The sequence below is a fragment of the Ovis aries genome, chromosome 2 (assembly GCF_016772045.2).
Source record: "Ovis aries strain OAR_USU_Benz2616 breed Rambouillet chromosome 2, ARS-UI_Ramb_v3.0, whole genome shotgun sequence".
Lineage (NCBI taxonomy): Eukaryota > Metazoa > Chordata > Mammalia > Artiodactyla > Bovidae > Ovis > Ovis aries.
In genome coordinates this window covers 209,891,583-209,906,735 of record NC_056055.1, presented here as the reverse complement: position 1 = coordinate 209,906,735, position 15,153 = coordinate 209,891,583, and the positions used below count along the sequence as shown (strand labels likewise).

At 46.2% G+C, this 15,153-nt stretch overlaps 1 protein-coding gene across 5 annotated transcripts in view; it reads left to right on the top strand.

The window, feature by feature from the left end:
- PLEKHM3 (pleckstrin homology domain containing M3) overlaps window positions 1-11,929 on the top strand; it is a 214,158-nt gene extending 202,229 nt beyond the window's left edge. For all 5 annotated transcript variants that reach the window (XM_042244111.2, XM_004004870.5, XM_042244110.1 and 2 more), the window contains one exon: window positions 5,697-11,929. In XM_042244111.2, coding sequence (XP_042100045.1) covers window positions 5,697-5,702 — 6 coding nt within the window. In that variant the 3' untranslated portion in view covers window positions 5,703-11,929. The remainder of the gene's footprint in view (window positions 1-5,696) is intronic.
- Window positions 11,930-15,153: the final 3,224 nt, after the last annotated feature.

The following is a 15,153-nucleotide window of genomic DNA, read 5'->3' as shown; positions in this document are numbered from 1 at the left end:
TCCAGTATTCTTGCCTAGAGAATCGCCATGGACAGAGGAGCCTGGCGGAGCACAGTGCATGGGGTTGCAAAGAGTTGGACACGACTGTGACACACAGCACAGCACAGTCAATACACAGAATTGTGTATTGGGTATGGGCACAGAATTGTGCCATGGGTATAGGCTTCTTAAATGATGGCCTAAACTAATTTTAGAAACCACAGGACGGTTAATGCTAAGTGAGTTTCAGCTATTTTAATCAAGTGATATATTAAAATATGTATTTGTGAAAATGACGTGAATAAACACACTACACTGGACCTTATTGGTTAATTTGACTGTAAGCCCGCAGGGAATACTTGCAGGTTCCACCTGGAGAGGGTGCTATTTATGTACTCCCTGGGTACCCTCTCTGTGATACCTTGTCCAGATAGGTTGAGTCAACAGTTCTCAACCCAGAAAGTTTCCTACCCCTGCCTGCCCTCCACCCCACCCCAGGGACATTTGGCAGTGTCTGGAGGCACTGATGGGAGGAGCAGGGTTTGCCACTAGCATCAGGTGGGCAGAGGCCAGGGATACCACTAAACATACTATAGTGCTCAGAAGGTGGTGCTGGTGTTTCTGCTCAGTCGTGTTGACTCTTTGAGACTCTGTGGACTGTAGCCCACCAAGCTCCTCTGTCCCTGGGATTTCCCAGGCAAAAAAATACTGGAGTAGATTGCCATTTGCTTCTCCAGGGGATCTTTCAACCCAGGGTTCGAATCCATGTCTCTTGCATCTCCTAAATGGGCAGACAGATTCTTTACCACTAGCGCCACCTGGGAAGCCCACAGTGCTCAGAATAGCACCATACAACAAAGGACTCTAAGTCCCAAACATCAGTAGTGCCAAGGCTGAGATCCCTGGATTAAGTGAAGCAGTGAATGCTTTCAAGAAAAAAACAGGAAAATCTATTGCATGGCCCTTGGTTATAACCAAGTATATGTCTATGCAGTCACATCCTCCATGACACGACCCTGGAAAGGGAGGCCACATGGTCTTTGTTCTCCAGGGGCCACAGCAGAATCCAAAGACTGCTGACTGCTGGACTGGATGACTCAGAAATGAAGGAGCTGGCTTTCATTGGATGTATCACTGAGGAATGCCAAAGGGACGCTGCTCTTTCATTATCTGTAGCAATTTTCTGCCCAGACAAATACGTTGGTAGCTTTGCCTTATGTAAAAGACGTGTTCCTTAAAAGTTATGTTTAATTGTATTTTGTATTTTTAATACAGTTAGGAAATTCAGTAAAAACTAAGGGGTCAGTGAATCTTTTTAGTGTGAAAGGTTCTTTTTAGTAAAGTCCTATTCTCAAAGAAAAGAATACCTATATATTGCATTTTTAATGTAAATATTTTTTCCTGCACACTACATTTTTACTACAGAGCTCATAACTCTTATGTGAGAGTCTCTCTTCCTCCTTCCTTCTCCTGCCCTTGTTCCTTTTCTGTAAAGGGAGGATCAGGGGGAAATTTTAACAGTACAGGCTCTGAATTTGGGAAAGTCATTGATAAGTCTATCCACTTACACAGGTCAAAAGATGCCTGCTGGGTTACAGATTGTTAGAAAAAATAGGACTTGGTTCTATTTTGAAATCATTCATTTTTTATCTTACACTTTTTTTTATTTTCCAGTTAGTGACCTTTGGCTAGAAAGAGCAGGTGTACCTGGTCCCTCCATCCACCCCTTGGGTGTTTGTTGCACCAGAAATATCTGATAAGACTCAACCTCTCCACTCACAGTGGGGTGGGAGAGGGGTATCAGCAGAGACAGGGAGTGGTACTGAAGGAACCCAGCGGTTGTCTCCTTATCAGTCATTCCCTAGTGTAACATCCCTAGGTGTGTAAGTCACTGACTAACTCAGCAGGATAGAGGAGGCAGGAAGGAGGAAATTTATTAAAGTTATCATTCGTCTCCCTTCAGTAGTAGGAGGTTACAGAGGTGTGACCCACTGAGGACAAGGCCACCGAGGGGATGCCAGCCAGACAAGAGACGCACAAGGACACCTGTATTTGCCCTTCATTCCCTGCCTGCACTCTCCCTGGGAAGGAGGGAGGGGTTGAGGCCAGAGAGATGGTAAGGATGACCCCACCATGTCGACAGCCCGGCAGCTCCAGGCAAGAAGGCAGGTGCCAGCGTCACCATGGGAGCTGGTGTACCCTTTCGCTTGCTCCTGGAACCACTTGCTATTTGACGGGCCCTTCCATGTACATCCACCCGTTTTTCTCTGAAAACCCCACTGACTGGGAAGGAAGTCATTGTGAGTACCAAGGATATAAATTCCATGCCCAAGGTCACTCAAAGAAAGATTTGAGATTTGGACACAAGGATTCTAACTTGAAGCCCCACATGTCCTTCCGTGATCACGCACTACTCTCACTTAGATAAGCAGGCCTCAGGTACAAGCCTTGGCTGGGCTGCCGGGAGTCCTGGGTTCTAGTCTCTGCTCTGGCTTTTACTCACTATGTCCTCGTGAGACAACTACTACCCCTCTTAGAACCTCAGTTTTCCTCTCTTTGAAATGATGGGGTTGATCTGAGTGCCCTCAGGTCACCACAGTGGCATAGGTGAAATCAGGCTGAAATGAAGACTTGCAGGAAGGCAGCAAGTAGCTGCTGACACTGGAAGAGGCCGTCTCAGCTATGTGATCAAGTGTTAACCAGGTGCCAGGAACCGTGCAAACGCTGTATCTGTGATCTCATTTGAGCCACACAGCACCAGATGAGGTACACGTTAATGGAAACCCAGCTTAGCAGATAAGGAAGCTGAAGCTCAGGGAAGTGAAGTAACTTCCTCAGGGTCACTGTCTTAGTCAGCTCTGGCTGTCACAGAGAATACCACAGCCTGGATTTATCTCTTACAGTGCTGGCAGCTGGAAGTCCCAGGTCAGGGTTCAGCAGGGCTTGGTTTCTGGCCAGCGCTCTCTTCCTGGTTTGCAGACGGCTGCCTTCCTGCCTCGGTCCTTACCTAGCCTCTCCTCCGAGTACAGGCAGGGGCAAAGAAGGGGCTCTCTCTTGTCCTTCCTGTTGTTGCTGTTCAGTCACCCAGTCATGTCTGACTCTTTGTGACCCCCTGGACTGCAGCATGCCAGTCCTCCCTGTCCCTCACCATCTCCCGGAGTTGCCCAAGTTCATGTTTATCACATCGGTGATGCCATCTAGCCATCTCATCCTCTGACAGCCTCTTCTCCTCTGCCCTCAATCTTTCCCAGCATCAGGGACTTTTCCAGTGAGTCATCTGTTCGCATCAGATGACCAAAATACTGGAGCTTCAGCTTCAGCATCAGTCCTTCCAGTGAGTATTTAGGGTTGATTTCCATTAAGATTGACTGGTTTGATCTCCTTGCTATCCAAGGGACTTTCAGGAGTCTTCTGCAGCACAACAGTTCAAAGGCATCAATTCTTTGGCATTCTGCCTTCTTTACAGTCTAGCTTTCACAACTGTATGTGACCACTGGGAAGACCATAACCTTGACTGTATGGACCTTTGTTGGCAGAGTAATGTCTCTGCTTTTCAGCACACTGCCTATGTTTGTCATCACTTTCCTGCCAAGAAGCAATTCATGGCTGAAGCCACCATCCGCAGTGATTTTAGAGCCCAAGAAGAGGAAATCTGTCACTACTTCCACCATTTCCCCCTCTATTTGCCATGAAGTAATGGGGCCGAATGCCATGATCTTAGTTTTTTTAATATTTAGTCTTAACCTGGCTCTTTCACTCTCACCGTTCACCGTCATCAAGAGGCTCTTTTAGTTCCTCTTTAGTTCTCTTCTTATGAAGACACAAATCATATCAGATCAGGACGTATCTTTATGATTCCCGTGAACCTAAATTACTTCCTGAGGACCCCATCTCCAAATATAGATACATTGGAGCCTGAGGCATCAGCATAGGGATTTGGGGGGCACACAGTTCCATCCATGGCAGTCCTATAGGCAGAATGTGATTTGAATATAGATTGGCATTAGGCCATCTCACCCTGCCTGCTCTACTAACCACTGCTGTGCAGTATTTAGACAAATGTTCTTGCCTGGAGAATCCCAGGGACGGGGGAGCCTGGTGGGCTGCCGTCTGTGGGGTCGCACAGAGTCAGACATGACTGAAGCGACTTAGCAGCAGCAGCTGAGCTGGAGGTAGAGACTACTGGGTACAGTGAAGCTTCTGTCTTTTAATCTGTAGATACAGATAGATACAGATTTATCGGATCTAAGATAGATACAGATTGAAGCTGGTAGATACAGCCCCTGCCCACACACTAGTGCCTGTCCCTCTAAGTCCCTGCCTTCTCTCCTGGGTACCAGCGTGGGTGGGAAGATCCTCCTTTGACCAAACTTTCTGAATCCTGAGCCAATAGCAGGCCACGGAGTGGCTCTCCAGAGACCATCCCACACCCAGGTCTGAAACTCAAAGAAAAGTAGGAGGCATAAGGCTGAGCCCTGAGGACTGGCTCCTTCACAGCCATCATTGAACCTGCATGCACACTGCCAGCGGAGCAAAATCACACAGGCCCAGTTCCCTGGGCTCCTGGGATGAGGTCCTAGTCGGTTGTCACTCACGTGAGGAAGGATGAGAACTTAATCCTCACTGGCAAGCCACCCAATGGAGCAGCTATAGTTGTGCTTGTCAATTAAAAGTGAGAAAAGTGTTACTCAGTCATGTCTGACTCTTTGCAACCTCATGGACTGTAGCCCGCCAGGCTCCTCTGTCCATGGAATTCTCCAGGCAAGAATACTGGAGTGGGTAGCCATGCCCTCCTCCAGGGGGTCTTCCTGACCCAGGGGTTGCACCCAGGTCTGCTGCATTGCAGGCAGATTCTTTACCATCTAAGCCACTAGGGAAGCTTGTCAGTTACTCATTATTAAAGGCTTTGCAGTAAAAACAAGCCATTTAGACTCCTACAGGCTTCCACCAAGCCAAACAACATCATCCACCTGGAATGTCTCCTCTCTATAAATTACAGCATTTGTGTGTTTTTTGTTTTTCTTAAAAAACAAGATCTCTCCCCAACTCTCTCATGCTTTACTGTTCCCACGTGTGTTATGAAGCTAGATATAGAGAGGTTTGAGGGAGTTTCTAATTTAAGAAAACAAAACTCAAAAGAGCAACAGACCACAGTCTATCATTCAGAAATTGAAAATATGCCATTTTGACACTTTCCAAAGTGTCAAATAAAGGTAGGGAGTGACAGGGAACCGCTTGGCTCTTGTTAGCGGAAGCACATTTTCACCGCTATGGCACAGGGGCTGTCACTGGTGTTGGGAGTGTTTTCAGTTGGCAGGGCACTCCACTCTTATTTTCTGTCACTTCACCCTAGAGTCACTACCCCCTTTTCTTTCTCAGTCGAGCTAACACATGGAGCTTCCAGAGCTCTGTCCATTTTAACCATGATCACAAAATTGCTAACTGACTGCTGACTACCCTCCACCCAGAAAACATAAGCCTGTCCCCAGCTAGTTCTAATCAGAAACAAACAAAAAACAAAAAAAGACACATGTTTTTCAAATGAAATTCAACCTTGTGTCTTTTGGGAAAGGAAAGAACCCACTTCTATGAGTCACGTCTCTTCGAGGGGTCAGGAATAAAAGGCTGTGACCTGAGCTGTGCAGAGGTCTGGACTTCCAGCCTCCTGCCCTGCTCACTTCAACCTTACTCATCATCTCTGTGGTTGGTTATTGCAGGTGTGAAAGCTGTGGAGCCGTTTTCCACGCTGAATGCAAAGAGAAGTCTGTCCCCTGCCCGCGATGTGTCCGCCGAGAGCTGCAGATGAAGCAGAAGTCTTTCTGGCGGAGGTTGAACATGGACGAGAGCCTGGAGGAGGCTTGCAACATGTTTGAGCTGTCCTACCAGAACACCTGACTCAGCAGGAGTCCAAGGCCGGGCGGTGACCTCTCAACCATCTATCAGCCCCAGTGGCTTCCAAACTAGACAGTTAGACCCCTCTGGGAGAAGTTAACGTCTCATCCTCAGCTAGATATATATATTTATAAATGTATATGCATACATACCTATATGTCCTGTACGTATGTTTAGTATAAGTCGTTGTCTTAAAGGTCCATGGAGCTTTGTGGCTCAAGAAGTTAACCAATAGCGGGATTACACCTAGCCATGAATTTCAGCTGCTTTGCCCCCAAGCCAAACGTGGTTTACACACAAGGCTTTATAGTTCAGACATTGTGGGGCTCTCAGGAGCCATTTATTACAGAGGACCTAGGAGAAAGCATTTTCTCCAGAAGAGTGCTTTGAGTTATTTTTGTGTTATTTATTTTTAGCCTTCACAGAGGATGAGGTAACTGAGGCAAGCACCCATCATCAAGTTTCATAAGAAAAGCTTCAAAACACAGCAGTGACTCCTGGATCCTTCCAGGAGCCAATGTCCCGGCTCTCACCTCTGTGTCATCGCAAAGGCTGGGATCCCCTAAGCTGAGTTAAACAGCTTGGAAATCAGGAGTGTGAGCTCCCTCTGACAGAAAGTGTGTGTCCCTAATTTATCAGGAGAGCTAGATAAATTGTTCTAAAGTTAATCTCAGAAAGCATTTTTCCTGACAAGAGACCTCAGTAACCTACATGTTGTCTGTCTGTTTGCTGGTACGAATCCCAACACCCACCCAGAGACGTGACCGTCTTTGCCAGGCTGGAAACATGGCTCTGAAGAGCAGTCTTCCAGGAGTTCCATGGGTGACAGGATGATTTTTTTTTTTTTTTCCAATGGTGCTGGCTGGAGGAAATTACTTCGGATTGTTAAATATATCAGTTTGTGGACCAGGAGGTCGGGTGTAGAGTACACACATTCCAAGAGAGGATCTGCAGTTTTCTTTTCACAGAATCCTGTGTGGGCAGTTCCCACCTATTCATTACACTTTATTTATTTTTATTGTTCTTCATTGCCCTTTCACTCTGACCTTTCATTTGTCAATGTCACCACGTCTGCTTTCATACTTTCCTAATTGTTTTGAAAAATCAGAGCACCTTGGAACTTCACAGTACCAACTTTAGACTATGAAGAAAATACCAAACTGACAAATATAATTAAGGAATTAAATCTAATCTTATTTAAATATATATATATATACACACACACATGCATCATTGCCACCATGAAGTGAGATGCAAAGTGCTAAGCTAATAAGGAATAAGAATGAGTTGCTCAGGCACTTGGCCAGGGGGGTTATTCTTCCTCTGCAGCTTCCTCTTAGCACAGTGGCCACGGTGACTAAAATGGCAGATAGCTTGGCACCAGAAAGCATGGCTCCCATTCCTTCCACCTTAACTCTTTCCAGAACCAAAAAATAAGCTTATATTTAAGCAATTCTCAGTAGGTTATATGAGAAGATTCTTACCGTTCCTCAGAGCAGATGCCTTCAGAGCCTCCATGGTTTAGTAGCTACACTCCTAGCAGGACCTAGAGAACCAGTGTTCGCACAGCCCATGGGGCGTTTAACTTCACTGCTCCTTTCCCCACACCAGGCTCCCTCTGATCCCAGCTCACGATGCTTCTGTTCGTTTGGAGATGTGACATTTCAGACTCACTTCTGTGCAGACTGTTGGGTGTGAGCATTTCACCTCTCAACCCACACCCATTCCTTTGGCCCCAGACCACACATTTCAATGTTAATAGCTCAGCACAACTCATGCATTTATCTTCTGATTATACAGTAGCTGTAGCCAAGGCATGGAAACTTATTAAAAGGCCGGGGCCCCATTCATGAGACGCCTTACGGTGACTTTTACTTTTAGAAAAACAAGTTGACTCCCTCTCCCCGCCCCACCCCACTCTATAGAAACTGTTACACACAAAAGAAAAAGGGTGGAAAATCTCAAACAAGCGCTTGGCAAACAGGCAAACAAATTTGATCATCTCCCCTTTCCTCTTCCCCTTCGTGAAATACAGTATTTATATATTCCAGCCTCAGAGAAGATAGCAAAACGTGATCTTTCACAAGAGAATTACAGACATGCTTATTATAAAACAGATGTGCTCCGATGGCGAAGTGCCTTCTCCCTCCGCCCCCAGCTCCCTGTCACTGTAGCTTACTTCTGCCTTTGCCGTAATTAATGTATCTGTGACTCCAGCTGTCAGCAAGGCCATCCCTAGCACACTGCAATTGGAGACCCAGAGTACGGGGCCATCTCCTCCCCTTCTAGCACACTGGCTGCGTGTACAGAATTTCCTGTCCTGTCTCACAGGCCCCAGGGTCAGAACCACCGAGAGTCGGCTTGATACTCTGGGTCTGTGCTCCCAAGGCCTTGGCTTCTACCAGGGTTGTTTCGAGGTCCAGCAGAATAGTGGCAATCCCTGTGAACCTCTGAGGAGAACTTCCCACCCACATTGTTGCTTATTTTCCAGAGGGGAAAAAAAAATGATAAATGTGCTATCAGCATCAGCTACCAGAGCTGGAAGCACTCCCCAGCGGCCCGTTTCCCTCCTCTTTGTGGAACCCCGAAAGCCTGGCCAGTGCCAGCCGCAGGCCTACATGACACACTCAGCCACCAACCCCCAAACATGAACAGACAGGGCAGAGCTGGCTTAGCATTTGGGTCTGCCACAAAAATTCAAAGTTGCTGTTTTCAACCCAGGATACCTTAGCGCACACCTGAACGCCCTTACTGTTTTCGACCCTAACAAATTACTTGGTGCACTGTAGGTAATTGTTCCACTACTTAGAAACTGTCGAAACGAAAGCAAATCTGTGGATTACCACCTCCTTAAGACCTACGCTAATACCTGCTTTCCCTCATGGTCCATTTTTCATCCCATATTAAATATCTCGTACATAAAGCCCAGGAGAAAATGGCCCATTAATCTCCTAGAGCTGGCAGCCAACTTCAGGGAAACTCTTTTCTCTTGAAAGGCCCCTTCCCTGGTGTATCACTTGAGGAAATCCCTCCTCGCCGTGCCAGAAACTCGATTGTGGGACAGTCCAAGCCTGGTGAAATGCTGGCATCTCACCCTGCAGTAAAAAAGCCAGTTCTTAAAATAGACCTCAGTTTGCACCGCAGCAGGAAGGCCGCAAAGTACTTAAAAAGCAGTCAACTGGGATGGGAGTCATGTTCTTTCCAGGGTGGCTCTTTCTCCAAGTTGAAAGCTCTGTATGTGAAGCCACATAAAACTCCCGTCTTCCCCCTTTGCCTCACTGCCTTTCAGGGGACTGTGTTATGGTCATCTTCATGATCATTGTGCTTAAGAGTAATCTCTCTAGGAGCTTTAATATTTGATGAGCTGAGAAGGCAATCACTTTTGGATTCTTCCAGACTAGGCCTCCACCAAGAAGGGAATATCGCTAGGACTTGGGATTTGTGGTTTCCAGCCAACCCAGTGGTGTCCTTCAGACCCCCACTGAGGGACTGTGCCTGGCTTCCTTCCGGCTGCGCGGAGAGCCGAGCTGTTCACAGCAGTGTGGCTGCTGTCGGCCACCTTTGCTAAGCTGCAGTGAGTCCCCTTGCGTGGAGTCCAGCCTCTGTTTTTGTCTGTGCATCTGTACACACTGCACACCCACACTGGATAGTTTCTTCCCGTGCCTTCTCGAAAAGGCATGACTTCCAAACCTGTGTCTTTGTCTCTACCCATGAGCCAGGAAGGGCCACACGTAAATCATTGCATCAGGGAAGGACTTGCGTGAGGCCACACTGAGCATTTTCTGCAAACAGAAGCATGATCTGAGGAAGCCAAGATACACTCGGCTCCTAATTTAGGGTTAAGCCAATGCTGCTGTTGCTGTGTGGGGGCGGTGTTCCTCACCTCCACTGACCGGCTGCTCTTGACTGAAGTAACTAGACTGTGAAGTAAGTCTTCAGCTCCTGATTCTAATACCGCCTGGAGTCAACACAAGGTGATTTTATTTTTTATTTTTTTTACTTCTCCCAGTAAAGAGAGGTAAGTGCAGTTCCCCCAACCCCCTTATGGCTTGAGGTTCCTGTCTCACTACTTTTCTTCCTCTAAGACAATGTGAGAGAAGTAGAGAGTTGGGGCAAATCTGAAAGAAGCGAACGTGCCCTCGTTGGCCTGAAATGAGTCGCTGGAACCACTCTGTTTTCCTTTCCCCGGTCCTTGCCAACACCTGGGCATTAACAACAGCTCCGAATGTTGTGTCCTCTGCACCGTTCTTCCAATCCTCAGTTTAGTAGAACTCACTGCCCTGCTTCACTACTTGAACCCAGTGACAGGTGAACAAGCCCTGCTCAGCTCATCTAAACAGAGAAATGTGATTTCTACCATGGGGGACAGTGTTTCAACAGTGAAGTACCAGTACCCCAAGCCATTGTCAAAAGTCACTGACAAAAGTCAAAAGAAAAGTGTGGAACACCGTCTCAAGAACACCCACAGTCGTCGGGGCTTTTAATTTAAATGGGCTCCAAGGGCTCATGCATAGAGCCCTTTCCTCCTGCAGTGGCCTCCAAGGTGATGGAAGGCACTGTTAACCCCGAGTGAAAAGACAGCTGCTGTTTTGTTAGGATTTTCCCTGTAGAGAGAGATGCCATCTTGTTAGGAAGGTCTGCAGTGAAGCCAGTTGTTACCCAGGTAGAAGATTCAGGCGCTTATGGAAACTCAACACGATAAGATACCCTCCTAGGCCGCTGAGCTGCAGACCAGCCTCTCTTCCCTTCCCTTGACCTTCCTTGCCGCAGTGCTGAGCCCAGATTCAGGCCTGGTAAACTGGCTGGTGGACCTCTAGGGCTTGTGGCTCCTCACACTGACCATCATATTCATGTCTTTTTCCCCTTAGGAGTGCCTTATAGTACTGCCTCGTGCTTCTAGTCTAGACTAGCAGACCCACTTGAAGCCTGCAGGGTCCTTTGCCTCAACACAGATCACCTTGCTTCTTCCCTGCTGGCTGCTCTCGACACAGGCACGCTTGGAGCCCACATAGTCCATGCACATGTCAGACCTTTCACCTTCATTTAACCTGGTGCCTTAACCTCATGAGTACAAGGGTTCCTGTTGGAAGCACATTGTCAGAGCAGACTAGTGGAAACACTCCTTGGCACCATTGACACAACAAGGAAACACAAAAGATACAACCACATAATGTTTTGACTGTTTATGCTGTTTCTCAAATTACTCCTTTTGTTTGCTTGCTTGCTTTTCATGAACCAAACTCAGGGGAATGTCATGATGTCACCAAGGCCAATGGGTAGAGAAATTAAACTGGTTATTCAGATTCCAATTGTAAAGTCAGTGAACTTAGCCTTTTTCAGGTGAAAAAAATTACCCAAACACAAGGATTTCCTTTTCCTTTACTGTATAAAGGGTTTCTTTTATTTTGCCACCTGTCTTCCAAGTGGGAAGTGAGAGGCCTCTTGGATGGATTGTGGTGAAGGCATTTCTACATGGTGTGGGCAGTCCACCAAGCTATTACATTAGGCTTTCACCACCAGAGGCTTAGGTTCTGATTTTGGTCACCTTTCAGGATCCTATTGTGAACAGCCTATCCTAGAACATTCAAGAAAAAAAAATCTATCTTTAGAGAACAGTAAAAAGAGAGGAAGTGTGTAGGTTGGAAATGAAGAGCATCGAACGTGGGGTGCGGAAGTCTTTGCACAACTTATTCTTAACGCTCCTGGGTCAGATAGATGTCATTTTCCCTTATTTCTGTTCATGCTGTACAGAACTGTCTAAAACTTGGGGCTTGGGCTATTACTCTGTCACTCTGTGTTGAGCTATTTGTAATATCTACTGTAACTTATATGTGTATTATTTCTGTTTTCTGGATTTTATTGCCTTTTGTTTGGGCATAAGTTATCCATAGTTTTGTTTACATCATTTTTTAAAATATCAATAACTGTAATAATAAAAAAAAAGAAACTGTGTTGTGGACAAGACCCCTAGTTTTTACAGTCATCTGTCATATAATTTAAGTGCACCAGTTCCTGATGTATAAAGTTATCTCTCTCTCAATAAACAATGCAGAAAGTACTTTCTCCTCTCATAACAACTCCATTCAAATGCTGTTTTTGCGGGGGTGGTGAAAGCCCAAGATGAGCGCTGGATGTTAATTCAAAGTCAAGATTTAAACTTTATTGAAAGTGAGCTATTGGGACCTTAAAATAGTTCTTAAGATTTTTACTTTTTTTTTTTTTTAACTGTAGTTGGTTCACAATGTCAGTTTCAGGTATACAACAAAATGATTCAGATATATAGATATATAAAATAGCTCTTAATCTTATAGACTTCATTTTTTTCCTGATTTCTTCAACCTCAATATTCTCATCAGCCCTTCCTATGCTTATGAAAAATATAGTGAAACTTTGAAAAAATTGCAAATGTGGTGGTCTAGGCCTCATTGGCCAAAACAGACCATGATTTCTTTCTGATCTGAGACAAACCCACCCCAGCTCCCACATGGAGCATCTATCCCAGCTTTCCCCCAAGCTTTCATCACCACTGTACTCTCCAAATTAGGGGAGCAAGTGCCAGATGGTAGGCCAGTAGGCAAGGCCACTGGTCATTCCTGAAGATCATGAAGACCATACTTTGGGAGCAAAGAGTGAAAGTAGAGGGGACTTGTCTCTGTGAGGATAGCAGCCCTCTGGGAGCTGAGAGGTGATGAAAACTATCTGCATGACCTTCCCCAGGGCTGGCCCTCACGGCCACAAAAAAGACCATGGGCACAACTGTCCACTCGGAACCTTTCAAAAGCACCATGGAAATTCACCTACTCAAAGACATTGAAGAGACCAGAAAAGGTGCTTCTGGTTAAACATTTACCACAGGTGGACTCTGAGCCTCTCTCTCTAGGACACACCTAAAGAAGTTCATGCCCAGGTGCCCCTCCTCCACCCCCAGGAAAGTGACTGGGGCTCATGCCCATTCCGTCCAAGGAACAACTGGACCTCATCTTCACAAGCAACCTGCCACAATCCACAATAAAAAGAAACAAGTTAATGTTTCACTGAACCAAACTAGACACAGCGCAGCCAGAGCCCCGATTCCTGTGATTTACAGGACGGGTTAGCCTTCCCCCAGTGGCAGCAAACCTGAGTGACTGGATAACTGCAGAAGTTTTCACATTATCACAAGTCATTTCCAAAGGGTGAAGAGAGACACCATTCTGTTCCTCTCTCCCCACCCTCAGGAGATGTGATCGGAATCTCCCTGAATCATTTCCAGTCCTGTCCTTTGATGAAGCCACTAGATGATGACTTTTAATCGGTGGTTCCCTCAGGAGTAACACAAAAATACAAGCAAAACTCAGGATCCCATTGCAGACAACTGAATCCAAATCTTTCTGGATGGGGCCTGAGTATTTGTATTTTTTTGAAAGTTCCCTGGGTGAGCCCTGTGCATCCTGAAAGTTAAAACCCACTAGACTGAATGAACGGAGAAGGCAATGGCACCCCACGCCAGTACTCTTGCCTGCCCCATGGACGGAGGAGCCTGGTGGGCTGCAGTCCATGGGGTCGCTAAGAGTCAGATATGACTGAGCAACTTCACTTTCACTTTTCACTTTCACGCATTGGAGAAGGAAATGGCAACCCACTCCAGTGTTCTTGCCTGGAGAATCCCAGGGACGGGGGAGCCTGGTGGACTGCCGTCTATGAGGTTGCACAGAGGTGGACACGACTGAAGCGACATAGCAGCAGCAGCAGCAGACTGAATGAAACAAGTTTCCCTGAAAGAGCCAAGTGCTTGGGATACTGGTAGTCCACAGTGGGAAAGATGTCAAAGGTATGTAGAGGGACTGAGCCGTCTTAGTTGCCCTCCAGCTCACAGCTGTTGTCTCCCTTCCTCCCAACAGACACCAAACAGGTACAGTTCTTTGGAACCTGCTGCTCATAGATTGCCATTGTTTTCATAAAACCTGAACTTTATACTCTCTTAATTTTCTTCCGGGGTGTGGTTAGTGTCTATTTATCCAGTATATACCATTGCCAGACAGCCGGGTGAGTAGAAGTCATGGCCACAGGTGACTAAGTCCTGTGCCCTTCCTTTCATTTTTTCATTCCTCCTCATTATGCTGCAGTTGGCCTCAAATGTATGCATGTGACAGTCTGCTGCCAGGCCAGGCCCAGCCGACAAACATGAAACTTATCACTCCAGACAGTGTTGTTTAAATGGAAAATCACTAGGTGCTTCTTGCCTAGAAAGGCCTCGGAGGTTCGGAAAAACCTGAGCCGTGTCGAGATTTGCCTTCGCTTCGTGGAAAAACTATAGACTTTAATTAAACCACAATCATTCTGAATCCCGGCATCTATTGAACTGACCACCTTCAAGCTCTCCTACCAGTTGCAGGTGAATGGAAACTTAGTTCTTCCCCTCTCCTCCTTTTGTGAAGTCAGTAACTTTGATGATGACAAATACTCCTCATTGATGGAGCACTTGTACAAATGGTTCAGTCTTATGAACGATGTGATCTGCTCCATTCCCACAGTGCTTACCAGAGGGGGCACCTCCACAGCAAAGACTTTATTGAGAATCACTGTAGAAAGACAGTGTTTCCAAAAGGCAAGGATGCAAGTAGAAATGAACTTGGGACTTGTTCTAAAGCAGCATCCTTAGAAATTACATTATTGATGAGTGGGGCCAGGTTGTAGGGGTGCAGGGGTGGGGGGGTTTAAAGTGGATTTTTATTACTGTATTTGGATTCTGATTAGAGTAGAGGATTCCTTCCCCAAGAGAACAATGGCCCCTGGTATATAATACTCAGGAAGCCCAAGGCAAAACCCACACAGCAGATTCATTTATCCTCCCTTGTTCGCATCTATTCCTTCATAGCTTGGACAGAAAGGTCCAGCAGGAAGAGCAAACTGTTCCCACAGCGGAGCATACAGAGATTCTGATTTATGTGCGATGACTTACAATTTACCTGGACAATCAGGAGATTCATAATAACCCCCTCGCCCCCCGCTCTATCTCATATTCCTCCATTAAGAGCTATTGGTTTTAAGCCAATCAGTTCAAGTTCATGGGTTCATACAGTATTTCAGATCCTGCCATACAATCTCAGGCAGCTGTTGGTCTGGGGGAAATTCCTCCAGCTTTTATCCAATCCCTTCCAGACAGCCTGATATGAGAATCACTTTCCATGGCTTCTGTGCTCTCCCAGGACGGTTTGTTGTTCTGAAGCTGAAGAGCCGCTATTAGCACCATCATTTTTTCAAATGAACATTGAGCTAAATTATCTCAAATGTATAAAAGGA